Raw genomic sequence first — 11,031 nt, forward strand, 5'->3', positions numbered from 1 at the left:
TGTTGTTTAGCAGTGCTGCTGCAAGCATGCAGTGGATCTTCCTCTGCTCCACGAATGCATTTTCCAATACATTTACAAAATTAATAATTAAAAGTCTTATGCAGCCATAATAACAGCATAAATATGCATTAGAGGTGCTGCATGGAGTCTGTCCTGCCATACTCTTTCTAAAAACATCAGATGCATGGCTTTGTTGTAAGTTACATTCTACTTGCAAAAAGTGCAATTTGCAAATAACTTTTAATTTCTGATTTTGATAACTTTTCTGGTTTGAATAAACCCTAAATGAGGTGTAGAGATCTCATTGTATTAATAAACAAACCCAAAAATTATGGCAGTCGGGTGTCTTTTATTAACCATCACTTCAGTTTGCATTCCTGCCTTCAAACAGCAGTTTTTGTTTGTACTCCTTATAAACTGATTTCATGGAAGAAGGGCCATGTTTCCAAATCCAAGGTTGAGGTTTAACAATAAAAGAGATAAAACGGAGCACATTGCCCCTATATTTTTAACTTTACAGTTATCTACTGTTATCTTCCTTCATTAAAACTTAATGAAAAACAGACACACCTTTAAACTGTCTTGTTAAATTATTACACCTTTTGTGTTCTGCTGACTTACCTTTTAAACAAACACTTAAGTCTGAGTCTTTGTCTATTTTTTTATTGTGATGTGAATAAAGATCAAATAATTTTTGATTTCTCTACTTTTATGAACGTATTTTGGCTTTCCTGATGTGCTGGTGTGAGATCATGCAGCTGTCAACTTTGGATTTACTTCTGTTGTAACTTGGTCGTCCCATTAGATGTTCTTTTTGTCCTTTTTTTTTAGATCACAAAAGTGACAAGGAGAATATGATAAAACTATGAGATATTGATTTAACAATAATGGCGTTATTTTTGTCTGTGGAGTAGGAGCCAACAAATTAAATTAAAAAGCCGACTGCTACATTAACTGCCTCATTTGTCTAGACTTTATATTTCTTCCATATTAATATTTCATTGCTCAGATTGATCTCTTCCATGTATTCCCAGCAGAAGCTTCCATTGACTTGTTTTGGAATATTATAGCTGAAACGCCCTTGGAATATTTAAGGTTTTGTTTTCTATATATAGCACATGCCTTTTTTTTAGCTTGTTCTTTTCAGTCTAGATTTGCTTTAAATCTTGTAATCTGAGCTGCGGTAAAAAAATCATGGTTTCTTTTTCTCATTTCAATTCTTTCTCTGTCTGCTCTCTTCCTCACCTCCCTTCCCCTTGACTTTTATTTACTTCTCTTCATTCCCCCCTTTCCCCCGGCTTTGTCCTGAACTTTCCCTTTCTGCAGTGGACTTGCTGGATCTCAGTGTCGCCCAGAACACCTTTGAGCAACACAAACTCACCAACAACAGCCACCTGCTCTCCGTCCCGGAAGTCATCAACTGCCTGACATCCATCTATGATGGCCTGGAGCAAGAGCACAAAGACCTGGTCAACGTGCCTCTCTGTGTTGATATGTGTCTCAACTGGCTGCTCAATGTTTACGACACGTGAGTAGAAATTCCATCACAGAAATATCTATCAATCTATAAACCTTGGTTAGTGACATAAAAAATGGATTGGATTATGCTGTATGAGAAAAGAAATATATATTATTAGTGAGTGGAGAATGGTGCAAATAACATGTGTCTTTACTTTGGGGCAAAAATAAAATAAATAAAATACATTGACGGAATACATTGAAAAGTCACTGAATTGTTTTTTTGTTTGTTCACTAAAAATTTTATTGTTCTGTAAATGCCTCAAAGGTTGTTAGATGGTTGTAAACAAACGGAAAGATGAAGACCGAGGAACTTCATAGATAGATCGGGGATAGAGCTGTTGAGAACTTTAAAGTAGTATTTGTGATATTCGACATGTTAAGCATCTCCAGAGCACTATTTTAACTATTTATGGGAAGAGCATTGCATGACTTGGAAAAAAAAAAGACAGGTTAGTAGCTCGACTACTACTTGTACACTCAACAAATCCAGCCTATATGGAAGATTAACAAGATGAAAGACAGTATTTCCAAAAGTTTTCCAATAGTTATAAAATACCCCACTTCATATTCATTCAAAATTTTGTCTTTGAAAGAAAGACTCTGGTTGTAAGTTTTAATTGTGGCCGTTTAGTGTATTAGCCAATTTAGCAGCTTTCTGACCAGAGAGGACCTACGAAAAAATATAAAAAGCAAATCTTGCAGTGGAATTGCTTTGTACGAGACGTGTTGTTTTTGTCATCTTTTGCCCCGGTGTTTAGTGCCACTTCCGTCATTTTCTGTTTGCCTCTTCCTCTACCTTATTTCATCACCCAGTTCTAATAATAAAAAGATCAATGTTCATTACTTGCTTTCTATTTAGTTTCTTATTTATGCATCCTGTTGCAACATTTCAGTCATTAAATATACAGAAAGTGGTTGCGTATTTGTGCCCAGGCATCTTGTGCCTAGAATACCTATTTAATGTTATTCTTAATGCTTATTTAGCTTAAATTTATCACAATTGCATCTAGCATCAGAGTAGACAGGTTCCATTAATAAAGCATTAACCTGCTTTTGCATAACCTTCAATTATCATTTTATGGATATGCTGACATGTCTGTCAAAGTTATGCTGAAGCACAGAGTCTTGCAGACAGGAGTTCACTGATGTGAAGGATTTACTTTTGCATTGAGTCCGTATGATTTAGTTTATTTTATTTTAAAGCCTGGAGCTTTAAAGACAACAACCGCTCAGTAAAACATGGCATTTGCAGCATTATACTGTGGGATTCACCTAAGCAGGGTCAATGAAGCAGGTCAGAGCATATATTACTTTCTATCCTCCAACTTCTGTGCAACTGAAATGCATTCAAGTGAAAACACAACAAAATGTTCAGTGCTTATAAAAAATCTTAAGGGAACGCATGTTTTCAGGGAACACACATAGATTTAGCATTATGCTAATTACTGTGGTATTGTCAGTATGTCGTACCTACACCATCAAGCGCCTTGTTTGGCAGGAAAATAAGCTGTTGCGTAATGTATTTACCAAGAGCTGACATTCACATTCAAATTGGCATGAACACATCATCATCTGTGTATAATTAGGTGTGTCTACATGCTGTAAGCCAGTGTCGTTTCTGGTGTAAACACTGTTTGAGGGTAAACAGAATATGGAATTAGAATAAAATATGCACACACACAAACACCTAACGATTTTCTCTTATTTTCCATCCATGTATTAAACATTGTTGACATAGAGAATCTCGCACTAAAAATATAACCAGCAAGACTCTTCATGGTGTTGTGTTGATTTCTCTGTCTGCAGTGGTCGCAGTGGGAAGATTCGCGTCCTCTCCATGAAGATTGGCTTGCTGTCTCTCTCCAAGGGGCACTTAGAGGAGAAGTATAAATGTGAGTGAAAGTGAGTGGGTGATGTGTGTTTACGGGGGTACGCGTGTTTGGAAATGCACAGCTGTCCCCGCTCCCCTACGCAAATCTTCCTGCACCCACGCTGCTTCACTACAGCTGTAATCCTGGTAGTATTAATCAAACACAGTAAGGAGGGGGGACAAAGCGTCAGTGAATGGTTTGTCTAATTGGATGAGAGACCTCCTACGTTCCCCCTGTTCTTGATTGAATTCTGCCTTTTGATTGTTTTTTTTTTTTTCTTTTTTTTTCTGGAGGATTAGACGAAGTGAGCATTGGCTCGCTGCATTGGGAGACGACTTGTCAGTCTGGCTTCAAGCTCTTTCTCTGCTGCCGTATCTCTCTCAGTCCGTCTTCTTTCCCTGCCACAGCCTGCTCCATTGTTCATCTGTCCAACAGTTCCTCTTTCTTTATTTTCCTATCTCACTTACCCTTGCTTCTCCCCCGTTCTTCCTTTTCCTCTTCCTTTCTCTTTCCATGGTATGAACCCCATCCCTGAGCTTATTCGTTCCACTGGCAGTTCCTATTAGCTTGAGGAGGGCATCAAGCACGGTTGATTGCATTCTTCCTCCTTTACTTTAGTGTTTCATTTGCTGTCAATCCCATGCATTTACTCTCACTGAATTGCACAGATCCCAAACCAGGTGTTCTGCAGTTTTACACTCCATAGTTGCAAATGTCATATCTAATTGTTTAGCAGAGAGTCACCTATTTTAGCTGTGGGTGTTGATCGGTCAGTTGTCTTGAGAGCTAAATGTAATAAAGGGGACAAGTAGGTCACCAATGCATATAATTGTGGAAGTGTGCACGTTTTACGGAGGCTGGCATCGCAGCCTGTGCTGCAAGGAGATCAAAGGCAGCTAAAAAACTGAGCAGAAAGAGTGGTGACAGTGTTCTCCCTTTCTCCGGTTTACACTCTGTTCTTTATTTTTTATTACAATATCTTTGTGATCTTTCATGATTTTTTAAAAAACCGTGAACATGTGATAAATTTCACGTTCCCCATAGGCCTCCTTATCCAGTGAGGCTTTCACAAAGTTGGCAGCAGGGAAGAGAGATTAGCTGGGGAACATTCTAGCCTTGAATAAAAAGACAGATTCAATATGAATCTTTTCCTGTTTTTTTGCGTCTTCCCTACAAGGCTCCTACCTGTATGTTACACACATCTCCTCCCACTTGCAGCTTTACCATCTCTCATTCTCCCTTCGCATCTATTTATACTTGCATATTTCTTCCCGATATCACCCACATTTTCCAGCCTATTCCTCACTCCTTCGTTCTAATTTTATTCCCTCTTATTTTGCTGCACTCCTCCACAGATCTCTTCAGCCAGGTGGCGTCAGCTGGTGACACGTGCGACCAGAGGCAGCTCGGTCTGCTGCTCCATGAAGCCATCCAGATCCCCAGGCAACTGGGGGAGGTGGCCGCGTTTGGGGGCTCCAACATTGAACCCAGCGTCCGCAGCTGTTTCCAGCATGTAAGAAAACATGCTGAAAACATGATTTTTTTCTTCACCTATTATTTAACTGGCAATCAACTGGTTTTGCTTAGATGGAAAAGCTTTTGAATCAATTTGACTGTATGATCTGGTTAAATTTTAAAGTGCCTTAAGATGACGTGTTGTGAATTGGCGCCATATAAATAAATGGAATTGAATTAATAACTGTTATTCTCAAGGGATAAACATTAAAAAACAGTCCAAATATTATTTTCTCCTAAAGTTGAAAATTAAAACCTTTTATTTTTCTTCAGTTGTAGCATAATAAGGGTTTCTCTGTCACATTTTTGATCTTCCTTTTTTGCAAACAGTTTTTTTTTTTTTGTCAGGCAAATAACTTCACCATAAAAGCTAGAACTCTTCTTGACAACTTTATGTTGACTGTTCTTTCTAGTTTCACGGTGACCATCTAGGTTCTTTACTCAGGCTTAATTATAGACTTTACTGTAGTTTAATGAAGCTGTTCTCCTCAGGGAGTCACTATTTTATTATACTCAGTTTTTCCCACCTCATGCCTTGGTTGTCATAAGAAGGAGACTGATACAAAATCCAGTTTAACTTATTTTCCTCCTTGCGGGTTAAAAACAGAGTGAAGCAGATATTGCAGCGGTAAAGATCTCCTACAAGTCCTTCTTGATGTTGCTTTAAAACACACATGGACATAGATGGTTTGAGAACGCATGAGTACACAAACATGCAAACCTCTAGAAACAAATTGCCCCCAGACTCAGTCATGAATCTCTATGTCAGCTGTAGTTCAGCTCCTCATTAATCATTTAAACGTCCAACAATGTTTTGGCAGGCAAAACCAGAAAATACACACAATATCTCCCAGTAACCCACCTGCATAAACACAGTGCAGACTTTGTGCATCAGTAAGTCCGTCCAGTGACGCTGCAGAACCCCCAAGCTCATTCGTTTTAACGACTCTGTGATGAAGGAGTCACATAAATTTAGCCTCCTTTGCCGTCCTTTTGTCGCGCTGCTTCATTTTTCCATCCATCCCTCTGTCCAGTCATCCTTTCAGCCAGGCAGTAATTAATCTGTAAGTGCTATAATTCTGCAGTTAGATGCCAGGGAGAAAAGACAGAAAGCAAAGATGAGACTAATGTATGTGACTGAAGCGACGGTTAGATTATGCTGGCAAAGGTCAGAGGAAGGGTGAAGAGTTTAATGATGATCTGAGATGTCGGTGGGCTGAAGAATATATCCGAGCTAATATTCTCCTTTTATCCGAGGGTAAAAGTCTCCTTTGAATTTTTTTAAAGGATCAAAAGAAACTTTTATTATGCATAACCACAAACACCTGAATACTATTCATACTAAGGCTGCTTTAAAGTTTATTTAAAGGGGGTCAGGTGTAAGGTTTCAGAAAGAACAACAAAATATGGAATGAGAATAAGGAACACTCATTTGAGGACCAGAATGTTCACATTTTGGATAAAGAAGACAGGTGATTATTTTAAGAAAGAAAAACCAACCTTAAATAGGGGGTGGACTCAGGTTTAAGCTCTCAAAAACCTACAATGCAGCCATGGAGTTGATTCCTTCCTGCCGCTATCATCTGAACCCCCATCCCCATGCAGGGGACAAAACAAAATATCATTTTCAGAGGCATAGACCAGTATTGGGTATTGCAGGCTAACAAAGAGCCCAAACGACTCCCCATTCCTAAGGGACAGACCCATTCTTCTGGTTCGATTAGCTTTTTTTTTAATTGAGAAAGCTTCCTGGATGGGAAGCGAAATGTCTTCAAACTTGGAAACAAAGTCCAGTGAATTGTTTTTTTTTTTATTTTTTTTATTTTTTACTTTTTTGGGGGATTATTTTTATCATTAGTTGTTTTAGTTAGAATAGATCCAGTCAAAACATTTAAGCAGCATTTTATGCTCCAGGCTCCTTCATGCAAAGGTTCCCAAACTTTTCTTGGTGAGCCGCCCTTTGATTTTAGTTTTCCACCATCCTACCATTCTTTTATCCAGGTGATTAAAGAAAAGTCAGCTGCACTAAACCATGCGGCACTAAAATTCACTACAATCCCCTTTAAATCACTAAAAACATGTTTTAAAATGTAATTTTTTAGGCGGGAAAGTTTAACAGTGTAACAGAAGTCAACGTTGTCATGAATTTTTTTGAACTTTTCGTAGTACCTCCTTGAATATTATAAGTCAAAGTTCTGAAATATAATTTTATTAAGTTTTATTTTTTTTGTCTTTGTCGAAGATTGTCTTATCTTTTTTCTAAGCTCTAAGATTAGACAATTTTCATCTGAGTTGATGATAGAGTATAATGAATAAAAATGTTTGTTTTTATTTTTATACCATTGTAATATATTATAACGTATGTAAAATATCTTAGGGATATTTTAATGATTCATTTGTGAAGCATTGTTTAAATAGCTCCAAACATCTGGGAATATTATATTATTATTTCTCATTAGTCTTTTAGTCTTGTTTTACATCATATATTTATTTTTAGTCGTACATGCTAATGAGGTAAAATGCTTGTCGCCTTTTACACAATAAGCTTTCTCGATGGAACAGGTGAACAGGTACATCCTGTTCCTTTCAAAAAAATCCTCTTCTTATTGCCGGTGTTTTCTGCCCTGTGCTTCCTTCTCTCCCTCATGTGTCTGGGAGGATAGAAAGGTCACTTTGATTTGCTTAGAGGTAACATCAACCATAGCAAAGCTGCTAAATAGTGAATGGACTCCATGGTCTTCAGTTATATATTGTTCACACTGTTGTGCCAGGTGTTTGCCAGCCAATGCAACTACACACATGGTTTAGATGCCTGTGTAAATTCATCTGGGTTAGTTGTTATAATAAAGATAATACATTTCATTTTAAAGCTCCTTTTAAGAAACTAGAGGACTCTGAACATATTAAGGGGAAAAACATAAATGGATAAATGATAAAAACAAAAGTAAAAACAGATATAAACATTAAAAAACAGTCCAAATATTATTTTCTCCTAAAGTTGAAAATTAAAACCTTTTATTTTTCTTCAGTTGTAGCATAATAAGGGTTTCTNGATTGTCTTATCTTTTTTCTAAGCTCTAAGATTAGACAATTTTCATCTGAGTTGATGATAGAGTATAATGAATAAAAATGTTTGTTTTTATTTTTATACCATTGTAATATATTATAACGTATGTAAAATATCTTTGGGATATTTTAATGATTCATTTGTGAAGCATTGTTTAAATAGCTCCAAACATCTGGGAATATTATATTATTATTTCTCATTAGTCTTTTAGTCTTGTTTTACATCATATATTTATTTTTAGTCGTACATGCTAATGAGGTAAAATGCTTGTCGCCTTTTACACAATAAGCTTTCTCGATGGAACAGGTGAACAGGTACATCCTGTTCCTTTCAAAAAAATCCTCTTCTTATTGCCGGTGTTTTCTGCCCTGTGCTTCCTTCTCTCCCTCATGTGTCTGGGAGGATAGAAAGGTCACTTTGATTTGCTTAGAGGTAACATCAACCATAGCAAAGCTGCTAAATAGTGAATGGACTCCATGGTCTTCAGTTATATATTGTTCACACTGTTGTGCCAGGTGTTTGCCAGCCAATGCAACTACACACATGGTTTAGATGCCTGTGTAAATTCATCTGGGTTAGTTGTTATAATAAAGATAATACATTTCATTTTAAAGCTCCTTTTAAGAAACTAGAGGACTCTGAACATATTAAGGGGAAAAACATAAATGGATAAATGATAAAAACAAAAGTAAAAACAGATATAAACATTAAAAAAAGAACAAAATACAGTAGTGTAACAGATGGAGGGAATGTTGGAGTTTAAAGGCAAGTTTTAAGTTTTGAGATGTGATTTAAAGAGGAAAAGAATGAATATTACTGAGGTCCAGAGGGAGGGGGTTCCAGAGTTTTGGGCCAGAGCAGCTTCAGTAAAGCCCTGGAGCCCATAAGAACCAGTCGAGGGGAAAGGACAGTGAGATGGAGAGAGGAAGAAGATCGGAGGAAATGAGAAGGAGCAGCAGTGCAGATAAATATGGAGATGTCCTTATAAGCAAATAGAAGAGTTTAAACCTAAACTTCTGAAATCGATAGGAAGCCCGTGAAAGTGGTGTAGCTGAGCAATGGTGGGATGACTTCATGGGAGGAGGGTGTCCATGTGATAATGTGGGATAATACATTAGATCTTTGTTTTAACAGTTTGAAACAGTGAATAGAAAAAAAAAAAAATGCAGTCTCCCATACATGTTTCAGGAAGTAAATGTATTTCTCTCCTGGTTCCAGAAACACCTGAAGTTCAGTTCTGCATGGAAGAGATGTTTGGACATATTTTTTATGCTCCGAGCATCCTAGCTGTGAACTAATAATACAGCTACAGGACCTATAAGACACGGGCAGTGGGGATGTGACCATTCATCAATTTATTATAAGACATTTGCACCAGTAAACATTAATTAGAATCTCATAAAAAGGCATTCAGTCTCTGTTTAAAACTCAAAGCCTTAACAGGACGGAGCCTTTTCATTTTGATATATAAGGCAATCCTAAAGTTGTCTGCATGTTTATTAGGAGTTTAGTAAAGAGCTACAGCATTTACTGGATGTGCATGTTTTATCTCATGCTGCAAAGTGCCCTTACAGTTTATCACTTCACTTTGAGGGACCTTTATAGAAACTATAAACTTCATACGGTTGATAAACTTTTGCTTTATGGGCTCCTAACTCCTAACCACGTGTCCTTTTTATGAACAGGTGAACAACAAGGTGGAGCTGGAGCCTCGGCAGTTTGTGGACTGGATGAGACTGGAGCCCCAGTCTATGGTCTGGCTTCCTGTCCTGCACAGGGTTGCTGCTGCAGAGACGGCCAAACATCAGGCCAAGTGTAACATCTGCAAAGAGTGTCCTATTGTGGGTTTCAGGTAAAAAGAAAAGTCAATGTCACATACTCATTGTTAGGTTGTTCAATTTTTTTATGAAAGAAAGAAAATGATTAAGTCTTTAGCTTGTAGCTTGGTTTGTGCTCTTACACATATGACATTCTTGTGCAATGTTCTCTTTTGAACAAAAAGGGCAGATCTGCTCTGCAGGGCAGACATTTATCTAAATGTCAGCAGCTGATATACTACTGAGTAAACACCACTACTAGGTTTGTAATGAAGCATGGCCAAAAAAATGGAGCCCACAAACAAACAACTCAGCTTTGTCCAAAGTTTACAATCTTTTAAGTTCAGAGCAAGCCTCTTCGTGCCTCTTTGGCTGCTTGGTTGCATCTTGTGTTTGGAAAATTAAAATTAACCATATTGGTGGGTTCATGGAAGAATTCCAGTTTTGCTCATTTCAGTCTAGAGGGAACGTGTTTTCCTAAAGCCTGAAGAGGAGCAGAGTTAAGTTGTCGCCTGGATATCCATTGCTTTGCAAGCAGAAAGAGAAACACATCCAGACATTTGATGAAGCACACATCTCCAAGGTTCTGTCATTGATCGATGAGAGCGAGCGATGGTGGGAAGTAAAGGCAGATAGCAAAATTGAAAAGGGAGGAAAAATGCATAGCAAGCATTTTGTGTGGTCTAAAGACATGACACCAGTCATGGAATAAGTTTTTCTTCTATAAGGTAACACTTTTTTGGCCATAATTTTATATAAAATGCTGCATATACATATGTTTAGCCCCTACATGTTGGATGAAATATTTTCATATTTTTACTAATGGGTTTAGGAAAATAAAACGCTCATAAGAAAAATAATGTATTCAGTAGTGAAACCCAGATACCTGCGACTGGATGTTTGTATTTGCTTTAAAGGACAAAATGTTTGATTTAACTTCTACAATTCTGCTTTATATGATTGTTTGAGGGGAATTTTATAAAAGTTATTTTAGAGAATATTAAATAATTAAATGCTTAGCTATTTATGGAGAACGTATACCATTTCTGATTAAAAAAACAAAACAGCCAATGTTCATTTTAGATAAGTAAAGAAAAAATTGATCAATACAAATGGTTAAAAATATGAATTAAATAAAACAGATTAAAATTGAAATTTAGTGTTATGTTTTCTGTTTTCTTTAGACTTAATTTGAAAATAGATGTATTTATATTTGACAACAGTTTATAATTGAAGAGAA

The 11,031-nt window shown here is 37.0% G+C and overlaps 1 protein-coding gene across 1 annotated transcript in view; it reads left to right on the plus strand.

The window, feature by feature from the left end:
- Positions 1 to 11,031, plus strand: part of utrn (utrophin) — a 214,009-nt gene that overhangs the window by 159,382 nt on the left and 43,596 nt on the right. The window contains exons 62-65 of the mRNA XM_015376772.1: positions 1,327 to 1,528; positions 3,328 to 3,413; positions 4,748 to 4,905; positions 9,660 to 9,826. Of these exons, the coding sequence (XP_015232258.1) occupies positions 1,327 to 1,528; positions 3,328 to 3,413; positions 4,748 to 4,905; positions 9,660 to 9,826 (613 nt within the window). The remainder of the gene's footprint in view (positions 1 to 1,326; positions 1,529 to 3,327; positions 3,414 to 4,747; positions 4,906 to 9,659; positions 9,827 to 11,031) is intronic.

This window comes from Cyprinodon variegatus, unplaced genomic scaffold (genome assembly GCF_000732505.1).
Source record: "Cyprinodon variegatus isolate N-32 unplaced genomic scaffold, C_variegatus-1.0 Scaffold141, whole genome shotgun sequence".
Classification (NCBI taxonomy): Eukaryota; Metazoa; Chordata; class Actinopteri; order Cyprinodontiformes; family Cyprinodontidae; genus Cyprinodon; species Cyprinodon variegatus.